At 38.9% G+C, this 21174-nt stretch overlaps 1 protein-coding gene across 3 annotated transcripts in view; it reads left to right on the top strand.

The window, feature by feature from the left end:
- Window positions 1-21174, top strand: part of Exoc4 (exocyst complex component 4) — an 810377-nt gene that overhangs the window by 93528 nt on the left and 695675 nt on the right. For all 3 annotated transcript variants that reach the window (XM_076566558.1, XM_006990369.4, XM_042273016.2), the window contains exons 4-5: window positions 4883-5067; window positions 17614-17723. In XM_076566558.1, coding sequence (XP_076422673.1) covers window positions 4883-5067; window positions 17614-17723 — 295 coding nt within the window. The remainder of the gene's footprint in view (window positions 1-4882; window positions 5068-17613; window positions 17724-21174) is intronic.

Below are 21174 nucleotides of genomic sequence, written 5' to 3'. Positions count from 1 at the left end.
AAGGACTGAAACTCTGAAACCATGAGCCAAAATAAAAACGGATTCCTTGCAAGTTGCTTATCTCTGATGTTCTGTCCCTGTGATGGGAAAACTGACTTACCCAGTGAACTAATTTATAACATGGCCATTTTCTGTATATTAAAATGCTTGCTTGACTTCTGTAATTTTAACTTTGTAAATAATTTTGAAGCCTCCAAAATAAAACAATTGTGTTTTCTTACAGAAATAAGAGACTGTCTGTTGCATGATAAAACACCATGACCAAGGCTAATTATAAAAGGAAGCTTAAATTGGAGGCTTGCTTACAATTTCTGAGGGTTAGACTAGTTTATGATTATCTTGACAGGGAGCAGGTGGTAGGAAGGCAAGCATTGTTCTGGAGTAGTGTGGGGCATTTACCCACCAACCCCACAGCTTCCCAGAGTTTTCTTGAGTGCGAGCAGCAGGAAATATTAGATAGAAGGATTTATTGTGGAGAATATTGCAGAGATAAACAGATAGAAAATAAAGGATAGCCTCGAGAGGGCCTGGAACCTATTCCAACGGGCCCTGACTGTCTCTGCCCCGTGGTTTTTATAGAGACGCCAAGGAGTGGAGCAAAAGACCTCCTCCCCCAGCACAGCCAAGTGCAGACCATCTCAGACACCTACACTCAGGCCCGTGGTCCTGATCACCCTCTATTCGGACCTGCTGGGTAAAGCCACGAGGAACCCCAGAACGGGCTCCCACAGAGTAGTATCTGTGTGCTCACATCTGATACTCAAGTTGCAGGCAGAGAGAGTTGTGGGCTTTTGAATCCTCAATGCTTAACCCCAATGACACTCCTTCTCCAACAAGGCTACACTTACTAATCCTTCCCAATAGTTCCACTAACTGGGAACCAAGCATTCAAAGATATGAGCTTATGGGCCATTCTCATTCAAACACCACATTCCACTCCTTGGCCCCCATAGGGTTGTAGTCATATTATAATGCAAAATACTTTCAGTTAAACTTCAAAAGTCCCTATAGTCTTTCATTTTCAACACTTTTTCAAAAGTTCAAAGTCTCCCCTGAGACTGAAGGCTATCTCACAGGGGAAAAGCAGCTTACATACTTCTAACATACAGTGGCACCTAATGTACATTACCATTCCAAAAAAGGAGGAAAGGGGGCATAAAGAGGAAATATTGGACAAAAGCAAGACTGGAATCCAGCAGGACAAACTCCAATTTCTCAGAGGGTTCCTCCAGTCCTCCACTCCGTCTAGCTTTATTGATTGCAATACACTTTTCTCTCTGGGCTGCTTCCACTTACTGTGTACAGCTCTCCTTGGCAGCTACCTCACTGCAGCTCTGTCACCTCCAACATCTTGGAGGCTCCAGTGTACTCCAGGTTTCACCTTCATAGCTGGTCTCTCTGGGCCTCCAGGTAGGGACTCCCTTGTCACAGGTCTGGCCTTGGCTTTCCTTGACTGGGGAGGAAGATTATACAACCCATTTCCTATACCCTTGATTCTAAATCTAGAACCACCTGGCCAGTACAGCCAAGTTCTTCTTCTTGCTGAGTCTGGGACCTGTCCTCCCTCCTTGAATAATATTTGCATAGCTTTCCTTGTTGTTTAGGCCTAGGAAATACCTCAGACCTTTTCTTTCTCCAAATTTCAGGATTAGCTGGGTCTGGTCTTGCCCTAGAGGTTACCACTCTCTTTCTTTCATTTAGCATCCAGCTTTTCTTTAAACTTCTTATCTCCTTGGCACAAGATTTGGCTCCACCATTATACTTCCTTGTGCTCCTTTTCTCCTCAAACTGTACATTTTGTATTTCTCTTTGTCCTGTTTGCTCCTTTTCATTGTGTATTTGCATAAGAGTGATCACTACTAATCCTGTAACACAGTCAATACTAGGTAGGCTGCCTTGACATTCCCTCCGCCAAAGGCAGTATTCTAAAACTCTTCAATTTAGGCTCCAGCAGATTTTTAGGACAAAGGCAGAAAGCAGTCACATTCTTTGCCAAAATATCATAAGAACGGTCTCTAGGTCTCTAATATTCTTCTCCTCTGAAACCTCTTGAGCTGGTCCTCCATAGTTTACATGGCTCTTAGCACTACTATCTTCCCCATTAATCCCTGCTTAAAGCATTCAGCTGCTTTTCTAATCCAAGATCCCCAAATCTTCCATATTCTAACAAACATCAGCATGGTCAGACCTGTCACAGAAATATCCTAGAATAGGAGGGAGCATTGCGGCCGGCAGGCATGACATTGCAGAAGTAACTAACAGCATGCATCTGATCCACAAGTTGCAGGCAAGGAAAGAGTGAGACTGATGCTGTTGTGGAGTTTTGAAACCTCAAAGCCCCCCTGCAGTAACATACCTTATCCAAAGGACCACACCTACTAATCCTTCCTAAGTACTTTCACTAACAGGAGACCAAGCATTCAAACATATTCGCCTATGGGGACATTCTCATTCAAATAACCACAGAGACTATTCTCTATTGTCTTTTTTGTTGAGGATTTCAAAGTTCTAAGTTCTATGACTACCCTTGATTTTGTGTGTGTGTGTGTGTGCGCGCGTGTGCGTAAGAGGGAGGGAGGGAGGGAGAGAAAGAGAAAATTATATTTGGTTTTAAGGAAACAGAAAGCTTGTGTAAATGACTACAATGGTGTGCTGAAGAACACTTGCTTAAATGCTATATTGAAACATGTAAATCTATGCATTTTCTCTATTCTTATAGTAAATAGGTACTGTTAAAAATAACTCCTGTGAACACTGATGGCTAGGCATGGTATTGTTTTATCTGAAGTTTAAAAATTTTTTTGATTGTCTTTGGAAGTTGTCTTGTTATGTAATTTTGTATTTGGGATATGAATTAAATCCTTTTCTTGCGAATTCCTACAAGCGAGTCAAGTGTGGATGTGCAGTGGGTAGTTTTTAAGCTTAAATATTTTGGCTGGATTTAATTACCTCAAGGGATAAGGCTATATGATGGACCAGTGGTTTACCAAATTATTTTTTATTTTCTGGATCTAGATGTCACTGAAGGTTAATGCATCCTCTTTTCTTCACTAGAGACTTGAGTTAAAATCCATTTTAGGGCATGAGTATAAATGAATTTGTTGTTGTTTTTCCTCCTTGGGGACACTTTGGTCATTTTATAAGTCTGCCTTTCCATTTGGAATTACTGGCAGCTTGCACAGGGCCCAGGGGCTGTCATAGCAGGGGCAGTTGCAAGTCAGTGTGAAAATGAATGGGCAGGCTTCAGAGGGCAGAGCTGGCCCAGGGCTTGTCAATCTTCCACTCCATGATTCTTTCTTGCTTTAACTTAAAAAAACTTATTTACTACTGACATTTGATTATAGCACATCACAAAACAAGTGATGTGTTTATAGGTGAGCCATTGGACTTTATTATTATTTTTAGGTCATTTTGGGCTGGTTTGTATTTGACAGCCACAGAGCTTTCTGTATTCATTGTCTACAAGCTCCCAGATGACTCCATAGACCACTGTAGAGCTGTGATTAATATTTTTGATTACCAATGCATTTCATGACTTTTATTAACTATTGCTTTTATATGAATGATTTAGTTTTTAGGGTCATATTTATATCCATAATCAGGTTTAATGTGCTACCCAGTTGTAAATGGTGCTATTATTGCCTTTAGCTACACCTATCTGAAATATTGAGAAGCATAACCTAAGTAGGGAATAACCATAGACCTTAGTTCCTCAGGGAGCTGGGGTGTTTTTTTTTTTTTTTCCTCCTCCAGGCTTAGCTTGCATTCATCTTTTTTTCCCCCTTCCTCATCTTCCTCTCCCACCTTGTAGCCTTCAAGTTCCCTTCACCTTTTGCCCCACTCCTGAGTAATAATAGAGTATGCCCTGCACCTTTTTCCTTTCAAAATATAAAAGAGCATTATCACATAGAGAAATAATTGAACTTACACAAAGAAATGAGATCATACCACATGTGCTCCTCTCCACCTCCCAGTTATCACTTCAATTTTTAAAGTCAGTTACTTTTGATTCCCTGTCTTTCAACTTCTCTATTATAGGCATTCCTGTACAATTTGATTCGTTCACTCCTTCTTGTCTTTAATATCTCTTTAGTCATCTTAAGAATATCTCCTTTGTACTTTATCTTCAGTTCTCCATTTCAATCCCCTCTGTTTATCAGATTGACTCAGGCTATCAAGAGGTCATGATTGCTACTTCTTACCTGTAGTATGCATACCAAAGTGCATTTATGTCTATATGCATGTGCATATGAGAAAAATGAGAGAGATAGCTTGGTTCTATATAGCTACATATGTGACCTTGGCCAACTGAGCTCTGTCTGGCTCATGATTACCATGAGAAGAAGCTAATAAAATGTTTATACAGTGTGCCTTGACTTAGTCTTAGTGTTAAAAGTTGATTCAAGCCCGTGTGGTGGTTCAGTGCTAGGGAGCCTAAGGCAAGAGGATTGTGAGTTTGAAGCCACCTAGGGCCACATAGTTAGACCCTGTCTCAAAACAAATAACCCAAACTAAAAACACCCCCTTCAAAAGAACTTGATTTCAACCATCAGTATTTGAAAGTCTAGTGAAAACATGAATTAATATAGTTATTTTACATGTGTACTTGGACAAGCAATGTGTATGACACTAAATAGTACCTACAGCTTTGCTGTGGTGACTTATATGGCTTTATGTATTCTTTTATCAGGTTTTCCTTTTATTTTTGTCTTTTGTTCTATTTATCTTAGCAGAACCTTAAGGGCCATACTAGCTTAATCCACATGCTACTCTGCAGAGTCTGATATTGCATAGACAGTTCTCTGGAACTCCCATTCTTTCTTACTTAAGGTTTGGCTAGACTCTAGCTGTACTTACTTGGTTTTTTTTTTTCCTGTTTCAGGTGTCAGCAGTAGAGTCTTTGGAGGGCCCACTGCTCCAGGTGGAAGGACTCAGTGACCTCAGGCTGGAACTTCACAGCAAGAAGATGAACCTGCACTTGGTTCTCATCGAGGAACTGCACCGGCACCTGTACATCAAATCCACTAGCCGAGTTGTGCAGCGTAACAAAGAAAAAGGGAAGATGAGGTCGGTTAAGAAGCCCCTCTACTATAGTGTCTTGTGGCAGTGACATTATTTGAAGAAACATACTTTATATTCTAGAATATTATGATTTATTTTCCTTACCCTGTAATGTACTCTCTCTCTGAACTCATGGATGCTTTTATAATAGCAAATATGTCATATTCGGAGAGGCTAACATCAAAGTTTGTTCATTCATTCATTGTATATTTGTTCTGGTCCTCTTCTGTAAGGGTGTGTAAGAATTATCTCCGGTGGGCCTGTTATATATGGATCAGAAACACTCTTATGCTCTCAGAAGGAAGTGAAAAAGAACTTCTTAAATTGAACAGTGAGGTCAGCAATAATAAAAATTACAGAGATATATGAACTGAAGTTCTAAGATTTACTAGAGTCTTCTCAGCTTTAGCTAATTCATTTTGGAATAGCTTAGGAGAGATTTACAAAAACTTTGCTTTGATTCCTTGACTGTTTGTAGCACAGCCCTATTTTTAACAGTCTAGGTAGGCTCAAGAAAGCTTTTAAGTGACCTGGTATTGAGTAAGGCTAGATCTTAAGATAGATCATTAGAGTTATATGGTAACTACACATAATGGTTGTCCTTCTGGCATTCCTAGAAAGAAATGTAAGATCTTTTCAGAAGGTATCTTTTTTTTTCGAGACAGGGTTTCTTTGTGTAGCTTTGCGCCTTTCCTGGAACTCACTTGGTAGACCAGGCTGGCCTCGAACTCACAGAGATCCGCCTGCCTCTGCCTCCCGAGTGCTGGGATTAAAGGCGTGCGCCACCACCGCCCGGCTCAGAAGGTATCTTTTAAGCACTATCTTCTGATATACATACTTATGCCTTTTCATCCAGCTGTATATCAGGAGAGCACTGGAATAGTACATGCTGGGAATGAAGTCTTTAAAGTCCTATGCTATTTGAACAACAACAACAAAGACATCATTATGTGTGATGCTTCAGTATATGCAGAGACTCAGACATCAAAAGAGAAATTTCTACTTCTCTTTAGCAGATGGGTCCTAGACAAACTACTAAGCACACAAATTGAGCAAATGAGTATGTACTCCAGAATTAGTTCAAGGCTTGTAGCCATAAGTTTTCTCTGGTCCTGCCCGGCCCTGTGGTCCCTCAGCTGCTTATAAAATAAACATTCAGAGGCTTAATATTAATTACCAATTCATGGCCTGTGTCAGGCTTCTTGCTAGCTTATAACTTAGCCCATTTTTATTAATGTATAGATTGCCACGTTGCTGTGGCTTTACTGGTCTGCTGGCATCTTGCTGCTCCGTAGGCGGCAGCTGGCGTCTCCCCTTCCTCTCCTTTCTCCTCTCTGTATATCTGCTTGGATTTCCCGGCTGCCTCTCAGCTGCCTTGCCATAGGCCAGTGCAGCTTTATTTATCAGCCCATCAGAGCAACACGTATTCACAGCATACAGAAAGATATCCCATAGCAAAGGCTAGATGTAAATAGGGTAACTGTCAGTTAACTTTTTAGCAGTGTATTTTACTGGGGTCAGTGTGAGTAAGAGAGCTTCTTTCCAGTGTCTGGTGCTGGATAAATAATAAAATAGGATCATTATGCATCTTGTGTAAATGGCTGTGAAAAAATGATCATTGCTTTGCTATCTCAGGGGAAGGGTATTTATTTAAATAAAAAAAAGTAGGAAAAATTTGGAGATTTCAGGTTGAGATTTCTCAATAGATGTGTGAAATAGCCACAATAATTTAGATATTGTGTTGGTTAATTTTGGTTGTCAACTTGATTAGATTAATAAATGGAGTATTATTGGGATATACCTTTGAGTATGTCTGTAATAGTGTTTTCTCAGTGGATGAAGTATTAGGAAGATTCATCCTGGTGGCATCCTATGGCCTGAGATTGAGATATGAATATAAAGGGAGATGGAGAAAGATAGATGGGCATATGTTAACCTGAGATATGAAGAGTCCTAGCCACATGCTTTTCCACTGCGGAGCCATCTGCTACCATGCTTCCCCACCTCGTCCTTTGTGTCCCCCTACACTGAAGGACTGTATCTTTATAAACCACAGCAACAAGAAATTCCTTTTCCTTTAATTTGTTGTTGGCTTTTTTTGGGGGGGGGGTCTGGTTTTTGGACCAATAATGAATGTTCAAAACAACTTCCCCTTCCCTCCTTTAAGTCAGATGCATGCATTTACTACTCTTGGTTTGGTACTTTGCCTTTGTGAGTCATTAGGATAAATGAGTCTGTCAGGGTCTTGAAACATATTTGTGCTGAGTATGTTCTCTTTCCTCTGCCATTGTCTTACTATACTTGTCCCTGGAGAATGAGGTGACAGATGCAAGGAACCAACCCAAGATCTACCCAGCCTGGCTCAGAGTCACCAAAATATTTGCTTATTGATGAACGTTTCTGAGCTTTATGGTTGTATGCAGCAAGCATGCAACAACTTCTGTGAAACAGTGTGCTGCATGAACAGAGACCATAAACAGGATAAAAACATGAAGGGTCAGAAAACAAAAAAGTAAATAAAAAAATTTAAGTCTTGGTTTAAAATATGTAAGAGAACTGGGCATGGTGGTGCACACCTTTAATCCCAGCACTCAGGAGGCAGGTAGATGTCGCTAGTTTTTTTTTTTTTTTTTAAACTCTTTGTGGGCCTGCCACCCAGCTCCCAAATAAATACATGGAGACTTATTCTTACTTATGAATGCTTGGCTTTAGTTTGGCTTGTTTCTAGCCAGCTTTTCTAACTTAAATTTCCTCCTTTCTCTTCAACTACCTTTGCCTCTGGATTTTTTCCTTTCTTCTACATATCTTTCTTTCCTTCTTACTCTGTAGCTGGCTGGGTGGCTAGCCCTTGGAGCCGCCTTCTCCTCCTTTTCTTGCTCCTCCCTCTTCTCCAGATTTCTCCTATTTATTCTTTCTGCCTGGCAGCCCCTCCTATCTTTTCTCTTCTGCCTAGCTATTGGGCAATCAGGTCTTTATTAGACCAACCAGGTGTTTTAGACAGACAAAGCAACATAGCTTTACAGAGTTAAACAAATGCAACATAAAAGAATGCAACACATCTTTGCATCATTAAACAAATCTTCCACAGCATAAACGAATGTAACACGTCTTAAACTAATATTCCACAACAGATCTCTATGAATTCCAGGACATCCAGAGCCACACAGAGAAACTCTGTCTTAATAAAGCAAACAACAACAATAAAAAAACCCAAAACAACTCCCCCCAAACCAACAAAAAACTAAAAACAAACAAACAAAAAAAAAACATTAGCAAGAAAAATTGAATGATTGTATGTGTATGCCATGAGATCAGAGGACAGATCAAAGAAGTGGATTCTCTGTTTTCACATGTGGGTCTCAGGGATTTAACTCGGTGCTTCAGGCTTGGCAGCAAGTGCCTTGACCTGCGGAGCCCTCTTGCTAGCCCAGATTTCGTTGTTTACCACACTGTTTGTGCCACTTTGTTATATGGTAGGTCTATACCATTGAATAATCAGACGTTCAAAAGTTGTGATTAGAATGCACATAAAGTCCTTTTTTTCTTAAATTATATTTTAAAATTAGCTTATAAAATGATAGGTATTGCTTATAAAATGGCTTTTCATACATCCTTCATTTTGGTTAACTTTCCCTCCCACTCTTGCATCTCCTATATCCCCTACTTCTATTTCGACTTAACACATTTCCATTCTAGTATCCCCATCTCTACTTTGATATCACATATGAAGAACTGAGACTTTTGTATAGGCTGTAGACTGGTTGACTATATAATGAATGCTCCACCAGGTAAAGAGTGAAAACACTGTCTAAAACAAAACAAAACAAAACAAGACAAACACCGCCCCCACCACCATTGTAGTAGAAGGATGGTTTAGTAGTTTAGAACATTTTCTATAAGAGGATCCAAGTTCAAATCCTCAGAACCATATAAAACAGGCTTAGCTGTGTATGTCTGTGACCCCAGCATTTGGGACAGAGACAGACAAATAATCAGGAACTAGCTGGCCAGTCAGCCAAAGCATCAATATTTATTTATGCTCAGTGAGAGATCCTATTTCAAAAAATAGAAGGTGGAGAAGCAGTAGAGGAAGACATGGAATATCACCCTCTGGTCTCCACATTTGTGTACACATACCCCTGATACATGGGTGTGTATAGTCTACACATACACAGAGTAAAATGAAATAAACGTCCCTGGGTAGGGGGAGAGAAGGAGAAAAGAAGAAAGGAAGGGAGGAAGGGAGAGAGAAATAATAAAAGTTCACTGGAAGAAATGAACAAATGGGAAGATTGCCATGTTCTCAGAATGTAGATGTCTGCTCCATTTAAACCCAGTTGATGTGTTTGAAACTCACATCTGAAGTCTATTTAGAACAATAAGTATAGCCCGGCAGCGGTGGCACATGCCTTTAATCCAGCACTCGGGAGGCAGAGCTAAGCGGATCTCTGTGAGTTCAAAGCAAGCCTGGACAGGCACCAAAACTACACAGAGAAACCCTGTCTCGAAAAACAAAAACATCAAAAAAAAAGAATAAGTATGTAATAGTTGTCCAAAACCACAAAACCAAAACCAAATGAAGAAAGGTTCTGGGGAAGGCTTTCCTTCTTGTGACATTAAAGTATATTGTAATGCTGCTTGAAGCAGAACAGTACAGAATGAAAGTAGAAACATTGCTGGGACAGAGTTCCTAAACTTTAGTATTTATTTTTGGCTTTCATTCAGGTCAGTACAGGATGTAACAGGAAACGTATTTAAAATACCTGGGTTGAGGTAATGTAGCTGTTGATTTGAAGAAAATTTAGATACCTATCTTTTACATATAAAAAATCCTAGCCAGATAGAAAAAATGACTTATGGTAAAACTTGATAGGCATTAACATATTTGTAGAGAAGGCTTTTCTAAGCAATCACACAGTTCATAAATAATAATGTTAAATAATTTATCTGTTTCAAAACTGAAAATATATCTTCAGTAAAGTGGAGCCAAAGTTAAAACATAGACTGAAAAAATATTTATTAAGGTTTATTGTCTATAGAGTGAAAATATTCCAGAGTAATGGAAGGGAAATGATGTAATTCATAGATTTAAATCTACATAGATAAGAGACATGATTAGAGAAATACACATTTGAGAATTAAATATAGCATTTAAACATCATTTAGCCAAAAACCATCCACAGCATACCATCTTGGTAAGGGTGGAAGAAATGAATAGTTTTCTCTCTTTGGTTGAATATTCAACGTGCCTTTTTGGAAGAAAAAAATTTATTCTTTATTTAACCATGGCATTCCATTTCTAGGTTTAGATCCTACTTAAAATATTACCAGTTTATAAAAATATATGTAGTGGGATATTCGTTGCAACATTATTGTTAAGTAAGAACAACATGAAAACCCACAAAACTAAGCTTGGTGCAGTAGAACATGCTTGAAATTCTAGCACCTGGGAGGGGAAGGCAATAGGGCTATGCTGTCCCTGTCTCAAGAATGAAATGACATATATCCACCCCACAAAAAAGGGAAACCCCAAAACCAACTTCCTTGCCCCCCATAAAACTCCATATACCTTTAATGCTCATCGTGAAGCATGGTTGAGTGAATTACATATTTGTTTCATGTAACACAGCAGCTTAAAATGGATGAGAAAGATCTCTATATGCTTGGTAAGATTTCTGAGAAGTACTATTGAACCCTTAAATCAAATTGAAAACAACATTATTTATATGAGCAAATGTATCTTTAACATATAGGCATTCCACAACATTCATTTTTGTGGAAGGTAGAAATGGGGAGTAAAGAAGCTTTTAGTGGGTTATTTTCTTCATATTTCTGTATAGAACTTCTGACTTTATCATCATATGAGATCATTGCAAAATTATTTGAAAGATAGTTCTTCCTTTGACACATTTGCAAAATTACTTAAAAGATAGTTCTTCCTTTGACACATTGTGTATATCCTAGGTCAGTACTTGCTTTGCCTTCATTTCTTTCTTTTTTTTTTTTTTTTTTTTTTTTTTTTTGTTTTTGTAGACAGGGTTTCTCTGTGTAGCTCTAGCTGTCCTGGAACTCACTCTGTAGACCAGGCTGGCCTCAAACTCACAGAGATCCGCCTGCCTCTGCCTCCCGAGTGCTGGGATTAAAGGCGTGCGCCGCCGCCGCCACCACCACTTGGCTTCACCTCACTTCTTTGCACATATTCAGCTGTGCTGTATTGATAGAGGAAAACACTGCAGATCCCGTGAGTTTGCTATCCATTTTTGTGTGCAAGTGTATGAGGAATGCTTTGGATTCCTTTGTATTATTTGCTTTCTATTTTGTCCTTTTTATTTTTCCTGTTATATATCCATTTTGATTTTATCTTTCAGTTTTCTTTTTATTTTCTCTTTACTTAGATGTAAATTGCTTAGCTTTATTCCGTTTTATATTACTATATCTTCGCCCTGGATCTGTCATTTGAGGGCATAGCTCTCTTTTTTCCTCAATATTTTTTGATTTTTAAACCATTCACTATTTTTTCTGTATTTTTAGCTACATCTCAAAACTATGTGGAAGTACTATGCCAGTGATTCCTGTTTAATTATTTGGTTAAGATTTCTTACTCAGGGCATGTTATCTTTAATGGCTATTTTGCAACTCAGTCTGATTTAACCAACTTTTATGAGGATTTGCTCTGTGACCACCATTGTACCAGCCATTCTGGTTATAGGTGTGAATATATTAGTTATTAGATTTATAGTGTGTTGCTTTACTCACTTCCTTCAGTCTTTGGCAATAAAATCCACCAAATGAGCCGGGCCTGTAAGTTTTGTAAGTAGTTGAACCTATATATACTAATCCAAGGATTAGCAATTACTAATCCAAGGAACAGAAACTAAAAACAATTGTTTTACAAGCTGGAGGATTTCTAACTGTTCTTTTAAAAAAAAATGAAAGAACAGTTTTCATGGATTTTAAAATCAAGCACATATTGAAGATCCCAGCAAGTTAGGTGGTTTATTGTGGTCAGAAGGTCTTGTGAAAAACTATAGTGGCAGTGGGATTTGGGTAAGTAATGGTGGCAGTCGGTTTTGCGTGTGGGGTAGCATAAGTTGCTGCATGGTTTCCCCACTCTGCACCATGTTGTTTATTCTGTAACCGAACCCATTTCACTCACCATATACATCAATGTGCATCAGTTAATGTATTGTGAGTGATTCTGAATGGATTAAAAATAAAAGTTATCATGTGTATTTTAAAAAATAACTTCACATTTCTTTCAAAATATAACAATTCAGAGCATTCTCACTAATTAGAATTTTCAAGAGAACAGTCTTTTACTTATTTTGTTTTCTAAAATAACTTACAGAGATTCAAAGACCTTTGAGGAAATTAATTAATACCTTTTCAATTTTGTCTCTGATGCATGGTGAGAGGAGGCCTTTTCTCTCTTTTGAAATGAAAACTAAGGTCCATTTAATGTGATATGCTGTAATAGCACCTTCTTCTCTGCTGAGATTCATTTCTCTAGCTGGTAAATGAATAGGTGTGGAGACTTGCGCTGGAATTTCTCAAACCAAGTCTTTCCATAGAAATCCAAGAGGAGTACTGGAGAGATGTCTCAGAGGTTAATAGCACTGACTGCTTTTCCAGAGGATTTGGGTTCAATTCCCAGTACTCACATAACAGCTAACAACTGTCTGTATCTCTAAGATCTGATACCCTAACACAGACATACATGTAGGCAAAACACCAATGCACATAAAATAAAAATCAATAAATTATTTAAAAAAAATCCAAGAGAAGCTGGGCATAGTGGCACACGTTTTTAATCTCAGCACTTGGGAGGCAGAGACAAGGAAGATCTCTGAGTTCGAAACCATGCTAGTGTCTACATAGTCATTACAGGACAGCCAGAACTCAAAAAAAAAACAAAAAACAAAAAACAAAAAACAAACCAAACAAATAAAAATGAAGTCCAAGAGAAAACTAGAAATAATTTCCAGAGTTACTTGCCCTTGAATTAATGTTCACAGAGGAGAAAATTAAGGCCTAAGGTAAGTGGTGTTTGTGTGTGTGTGTGTGAGAGAGAGAGAGACAGAGAGACAGAGAGAGACAGAGATACAGAGACACAGAAACAGACACACATACACAGAATACACTACATCTAAATGTAATATTTCAGTAAATTGTTTTTCTGAAATTTTTGTTCTTCTGGCTTTGATTATAAAGGTGGGCAGCTATGTTTTTCAAGGTAGCAGGCCATTTATTACCCTGTGTTTGTCAGAAATATACTTGTAGGTTTATACTGAGAAAATAATTGTAGATTGTGGTCTAAAGTGAATCCCATGTCATCTGTGTTGATAGAGGTATGCACAGTTACACTCTCAGTGTGTACATATTAGCATTCATGCACAGGCACTACCTCTACACTGTCAGTGCATACATATCAACATTAATGAACAGGCACTGCTGTTGGACTCTCATGTGTACATACCAGCATCCACACCCAGGCACTACCTGTACTGTTTATTTTTAGAAATGACAGACAGTATTCTAGCTATACATAAGCTTCTATTTTCCCGCTCATTGGTATTTTTATTTATCCTGCTATACAAATAGCTCCTCCAGGTCTTTAAATATTTATAATATATGTATATAATTTTCCTGTCATTTAAAGTTGAAATTAACTTTTTCAAAATTGCGCAGTAGCACTATATTCCTCAGTGATTACCCTGTTTCTATGGCCTGCATATCTGAGGACTAAGGAGGTATGCAAACCTCATTTTCTAGTTGGGAATAAAATACAGGTAGATGAGTTAGCTAAGAGTAAAAAATTGAGAATAAAAAGTGATGTGGTAGTACATGACTGTGCTTTAGAGGCTAAGGCATAGTAGGACCTTGTTTAAAAAAATGAAAACAACTATGAACAACAGACCATTGGACATATAGTCTGCTGGATTTACTTAGGATGATTTAGGTAGTTAGAAACTTGATGTTTTATATCCATAGAGAAGAGTTAATTGGAAATTCTTGTATAATATTAGAGGAACCAGCCTTAATATTATACATCCCAGGGGCTCAGGAGAGAGAACTACTAACGGCGAGGACTATTATCAGGAAATATAATCTCAGCACACCGAGTTCTATAGTCCACTTGCTTTAATTCCTCTGGCATAACATCCTTTATACACAGCTTCAGTTCTGTTCTCATGTCTAGCTCTTTTCTTGCCTGATTTCTCTCTATATTTATCTACTGTCCACTCTATGTTCTATCTTAATTCCTTTGTCTAGTTCTGCCCCTTCTAGGTTCTCATCCATCTTGTTCCTTCCCATATCATCTCCTCTCCCGTCTCCTTCTCTCTCATCTGGCTCTTCCTCATCTTCCATCTCGTTCCTCTAGTACTCTGCTGTAGCCCTTCAATCTACTTCTCTCCCATCTCAGTTTGTTCCTCTCAAGTTCTTACCCATCTAGTTCTTCCATTCTCTTCTCCCTTCTCTGTCCTCTGCTTTACAGTTATATATCTCTCCAAAATCGCAATCCTCCCCTCCACCCAGGACACTCAGCCTGAACTTCCTCAGGCAGTGGAGGGTTGATAAGAATTACAAAGAGGGGCACTAGTTGTTAATTACCATTTGTGACCCAAAGGGGAAGTGACTAATGAATTAACTAAAGGCTAAATATGGGTAATATCTAAGAAGAGGGATCTTACGTGCACAACTATAATCTTAAATGTGTTTGGTAAAGGATGTTAAAAATCTATAAGTTGCTAGGTCAATGGGAGAAAATAAAACTGTCTTCTTTTTTCCTGTGGCTCCTATCTGTCCAGGCTGTCTGCCGTTTTTCTGCAGGGTGGGGAACAGTGTGCTCAGTCTCTAGGCAACCTGTGTACAGCTAGATGCCTCTGGTGATAGCTAAAGGGAGATCTGGAACTGGAGGTAAGGTTTGGGAAAGGAGGAAGTTAAGCTTAATTAGCACATCCACCAGGCCTTTTCAAACAGGTAGCCTGGATGCTTAAGTCTGTTCTTAGAGAGTACAGAGGTATCTCTGATAAGGTACTTTCCTCCATCCGGTGATGGACCTGGCCGGATGCTACCAATAATGATAATTACAGGGAGACTTGAACTGGGAGTTCTGGCTGAGCATAGCTGTTAGCACAGAAGGTTATCTAAATATTCCTAGAAGTGGTTAGGTAAGTAGTTAGAGGTCTAAAAAGTTATTAAGGCTGTAAGAAAGGAGGGGTCTGAGCTAAATTGTGTAAAGCTATTACTTAATGTCTACCTGACCTAGGCGGTGTCCCCTTGTGGAATTTACCTTAAGTCAGGAGACTTGCCTGTGGGTTGTTATCACTGTTAATCCTCGGAAATTGGGTGACCACCTGGGTGATGTCTCCTTTAGTCCTTGAAAGTGGCTAGGGGAGATATCTGATTCCAGAGAAAGCCTTTCCTGAGGCTGCTCTCCAAATGCCTGGAATGTGTATGTCTAGAGAGTGATCAGTCCACATTGTTAGCCTTTCTTAGGGAAAAATCAATTGGGAAAACTATGAAGGCACACATGATTTTCATAACAGAATACAGCTGATATATAACAAGCCAAGTAACACCAAAAACTCCTTGGGATTTGGCTTCCTCTGGAGGAATTCCCTGATTCCTCCAGGTAGTGACTTTGCCATAACCAGCTGAGTTCTTATGATATTCCTGCGGCCCGCAGCAGGAAATAACTATGCCAGTTCATTTCCCATTACCTATACACCTTAATTGAGTTTTACACTAGCTGGGAGTGATGGTGTCTATTAGAGTGAGTGATGTTTGGTTTACCTTAGTCACACTTTTATTATCAGCACTTATCATAGTGCCAACCACTAACATATTACAGAAATTATTTGGATAATGATCCCCTCTCACCTTGGTCAGTAAAAACGGAACAGTTAAAGATTGCCATATTATCCTGAAGTTCTAGGATCATACATCGTCATCATGGACTAAAAGTAATATTACTACAAGTGATAATTTTGTTCTTTTTTTTTTTTTGCTAGTTTTACTCTTTAACAAAGCTTTTTTCAAAGGTTTCTGAAATATTATTGTCTTTTTCTTAGTTAAAAATGCAGGGATATAGCTCAGAGGCAACATTTATATAGTAGTGGGCATGATCTCTAATAGTGTAAAAAGGGAGGAAAAAGAGAGGGAGAATACATACAATATTTAAATCTAGTGCTTTGGTTCCAGAAGGGTCATGGGAAAAGGCTGCGGAAATATTACAATGAAGGAGGATCTAGATCAGTGATTCGCAACCTGGGTGTTGCAAACCCTGGGAAGGGGAGTATATCAAATGACTTTTTCACGGGGGTCACATATCAGATAATCCTGCATATCAAATATTTACATTATGATTCATAACAGCCATTATGAAGTAGCAACAAAAGCAATTTTATGGTCGGGGTCACCACAACATGAGGAACTGTTTTAAAGGGACTCAGCATTAGAGAGGTTAAGAACCAGTGGTCTAGATGTTGTTCCTAGTTGGATTAGTCCTCCTGAAGTCTTTCCAGTGGGCTTGGTCCTTCCCTTCTATTGTGTCTGTTCTCCCTTTAAAGAATTAGTTTGTGAGTGATCTGCTGCTGCTGCTGCTGCTGCTGCTACATTTTGGGCTAGAACAAAGTGAGAACTGTAGGTTGTATCCTTGGATTGAACTTAGAGAAACTTCTGCAGTTCAGGGTATGTGGCTAGAGGATTCTGTTTCCCATGGCCAGGGTTCAAGCTGCACTTGCCTTGACAACCTTGAAAATGTAATCATTGTGTATAACTGTTTTTTTTAAAACTAATTTATTTTATGTGCATTGATGTTTGCTTGCATGCATGTCTGTGTGAGTGTTGGATCCCTTTGAACTGGGGTGACAGAAAGTTGTGAGCTGCCATGTAGGTGCTAGGAATTGAACTCAAGTCCTCTGGAAGAGCAGCCAGTGCTCTTAACCACTGAAGCATCTCTCTGCAACCTTCCCTCATTGTTTATAATCTTTATGTCATCTATAATCAATTTATTTATTTTACAGACTTTAGATGATGAACAACTAGGTTTTATTGAAAAACAATAATGCTGAATAAGTCTGTTTTAGAAATTATTTCTCAGCCTTTATTATAGTGATTCTTGACTTGTCAAAACTTATGAATCTACTTTAAAGAAAACAAAAAGGAGTAAACTCCTGAAAAGTAAGTAAAAACTGAACATGAAAAACACAAGTTTAAATGAAAGTTTAGTACTATTAAAGTCTCATTTACTTACCTACCATGTCATGGTGTCACTTGAACTTTATTTAGTCATAAGTAGTCTTCACTACAGCTACAAAGAAGGTCAGGATAGGTGCTTGGTATCATTTTATTGTAAGATAGTCATCTTACTATTTGTGTTAAATACTTGAGACTCTTAGAGGACATCTTCAAACCTCCAGTTGTGGCAACTGCTGCATTGGCAATGAATGTATGAGGTGTTTGAAGTTGCAGTGTAGAGAGTTGGGCACTAATGGGACTTCAGTTAGTTTTGGAGAAAATGGTAACTGCTGCTTGCTTTCCCCACAGCTCTCATGGCAAAGATGCCTCTCCTGGTCCTCTGATGGATGTTACAAACATCCCTACTCCACGCAAATTTCTCGATGCCACTCAATATTCTGCTGCTGGCAGCTCAAGTGGTAAGTTATTTTTATCATGTGCTACAATCTTAGTATACTAGAAAGCCTAGGCAAAGACTAGGTAGCCTGTGATGTGCCCTTTGGGACTGTCATGGGAAATAGATATAAAACCATTGTCTGGACCTGTTGCGGTTTAGAGGGTGATAACTGGCAGTTAACTGGCTTGCCTGCAAGTTCCAGCTGTGACTTCATTTTATTTCAGTGGTACTGTTCAGTTTTCTAAACTTGCATTTGAATGCTCTTTGGTAAAATCTGTACTTTTCTTTTTGGTTATAATCTCTATTGCTTTTGTTGATATCAGATGGCAGAAAAATAGAAATGAGATGCAGCCATATATTATGAACAAGACAGATAAGCTTCCTTTACAGTTGGTAATTGTCCATTTGTAATTGTCCATGAGCACAGTTTCAAAGATGTTTCCTTCCTGGCACACCAACATTCTGGCCTTGAGGTTTGTAGACTCGCAGAAATTTATTGAATCCACTGCTCAGCTCTCCTTCTCTTATTGACATTTCTTTTTCATTTTTGTTGTGTATTTTTTTTCTAAGACAGGGTTTCTCTGTGTAGCTTTTGGAGCTTGTCCTGGAACTCACTTTGTAGACCATGCTGGCCTTGAACTCACAGAGATTTACCTGCCTCTGCCTCCTGAGTGCTGCCGCCACTGCCCGGCTCTGTCTTTTTTTGGGGGCCGGGGCAGGATTTTTCTGTATAGTCCAAGCTGGACTCAAACTTAGAATCCTTCTGTCTTAGCTTTCCAAGTGCAACTGTTTAGGTATGTGCTATTGTGCCTGGTGATAATACCATTTTGCACAGACATCAGGCTTTATGGTAAGGTTGAAGGATGTTAAGTGCATGAGCTGCCTCATAGCACATGTGCTTAGATAATATAAAGTCAAGGTTAACACACGCTAACTTCAAGGGCTTATTGTTGTTGTTTGTTTTTACTCTTTTTTGAGGCCTGCCACCCAGCTACCACCTCCTCCTCCTCCTCCTCCTCCTCCTCCTCCTCCTCCTCCTCCTTCTTCTTCTTCCTCTTCTTCTTCCTCTTCTTCTTCCTCTTCTTCCTCCTCTTCTTCCTTTTCTTCCTCTTCCTTCCTCTTCTTTCCTCTTCTTCCTCTTCCTTCCTCTTTCTTCTTCTTCTTCTTCTTCTTCTTCTTCTTCTTCTTCTTATTATTATTATTATTATTATTATTATTATTATCCTGGAGTGATCAGACATTGGACAGCCTGGGACTTGAACTGGGTCCTCTGGAACATTAGTCAATGCTCTTAACTGCTGAGCCATCTCTCTCTTCTTCTCAGCTTATTCTTAATTATAAATGTCCAGCCTTAGCTTGGCTTGTTTCTAGTAAGCTTTTCTTCACCTAAATTATCCTGTCCAGGTTTTGCTTTTGGGCTTTTATCTTTCTTTATTCCTGTATACCTTTTCTTTTCTTCTTACTCCATGGCTTACTCTATAGCTGGGTGGCTGGATGGCTGGGTGGCTGGCCCCTCTATCCTCTTCCTTCTCTCATGCTCTTAGATCTCTTCTTCCATATTTCTCCTTCTATTAATTCTCTCTCCTTGCCAGCCCCACCTGTCTTTTCTCCTGCCTCAACATTGGCTGTTTGGCTATTTATTAGACCATCAGGTGTTTTAGACAGGCAAAGTAACACAGCTTTACAGAGTTAAACAAATGCAACATAAATAAAAGTAACACACCTTAAAATAATACTTCCCAACAGCTCATTGGCCATAATGTATAGTGTAGTCTTGGGCAAGACGGCATCAAATATTCCACATGTTCACATACAGATCTGAGCAGAGTGTGGCTCATTGATTGAGCCCCACTCTGTGCCTTCACACCTTTGGCAAGGAGATGGAGATGTCAGATGGTATGCTTTAGTCAGTTATTATAGCCTTCACATTTCTGCAGAGTAACCTCTAACCCGCATGCTAGAGCTGTTAGCAATTGGAGGGTTTAGTCGCTTTGATGATAGCCTCTCCCACCATTGCCATTTGTGTCCATTTGAATCCTACTAGTTTTACTTGGCTACTATGTAAGGGGCAGCTTATGTGTACTTGCGTAAACCTTCTGATCTTGTATTCTAATCTGTTGTTTTGTGACAAAATGCTGAATGTATGCTTTTAATGAGTATCAAATTAGGGGCTCAATGTTTATTTGCCCTTTGTTCCTTGAGGTGGCTCCTGACTGCCTTCTTATGGGCCTTTCTCCATTGTTTGATGTGTTACATTGCATTGCTAGTCTTCAAGAGCTTTTGACTATACGACTCCTGCCTTGTAACATGGCTCCTTCTGTATCTTCCACTGGCTTCACTATTTCCAAATGCACCTGTGCCTCTGTGCATATACTTAGCACATCTTGAGGAAATATCCACAAGTACTTTATTATTATTATTTTTTTTTTGAGCAACCTGGTATTGTTTGAATAAGATGAAGGAGTGTCATTTCATTGTATGTTTAAAGTTGACTGTGGGAAGACTTACTTGCTTCTGAATATAAAATTTTAGTGGATTCTTCCTGAGTGGCTCAAACTTGACTCTGCAGAGTACAGCCTTGGGTTCACTGCACAGGGAGGGTTTCTGTGCCTTTACACCTTTGGATTGGGTAGAAGAGGAGTTGATGCTTTCTGTGGACTCTGCAGGTACCCTCATGTAGCAGCCAAAGTCCTTCAAGTCTTTACAAGTGATGCTTATTGTCTCCTTTGGATAAATATTAGTTTATTGTTATTGAGGATTAAGCCTAGGGCCTGCCCCATGCCAGAGAAGTACTCCCTTGATATCATTCCAACTCTCTTTTTACTTTTTATTTCCGAGACAGGGGCTTGCTAAGATGGATTGACAGGCCTTGAAGTCACTGCAGCCCAGGCTGATTGCCTTTCTGAATCTCTTGCTGCATTGTTCCCCCTTGCTCGCAATTAGCTGGGATTAAAGGACTTTGCCTCTAGTCCTAGTGAAAAAATTGAAACATTCTTATTAGAATTGTGGCTGTATAGCACTTTGAAATAATTTAAAAGAAGGCTAAATAAGAATTGGGATTCAACTAGTCATTTTATGTAACTAACTGAAAGTTAGTTACTGGGACATGCTTCACTGAAAACAATCTCATTTAAGTTAGAGTCATTTAGGTTTGTGATCTTGATGTTTGTTACTTTTGCTATAGGGAACTATAAAAATTATTTTGTTTTTTCTTTTCTTTTGTTGATTTATTTGGTTTCCAATTTTTCTTAAATCTCTAACACTAGTTGTTTTTGTTACACTGTACAGAGGTTTGTACTCAGTCCCCTTCACATAGTTCAGAAAGCTTTTCCTGTCATTCTGATACAGTGTTTCTTTTCTTTGAGCTTTTGATACTTCTATAAGGGTAGAGATACTTCTGTAGAGTCCAGAACTATACAATAACATACAGACCTTTAATTTTGGTTTGTATTTTATTTGCCTTTTTTGGAAAT

The sequence above is a fragment of the Peromyscus maniculatus genome, chromosome 3, assembly GCF_049852395.1.
Source record: "Peromyscus maniculatus bairdii isolate BWxNUB_F1_BW_parent chromosome 3, HU_Pman_BW_mat_3.1, whole genome shotgun sequence".
NCBI lineage: Eukaryota > Metazoa > Chordata > Mammalia > Rodentia > Cricetidae > Peromyscus > Peromyscus maniculatus.
The sequence above is the reverse complement of the archived record's forward strand: the minus strand, read 5'-3'. Positions and strand labels throughout refer to the sequence as shown.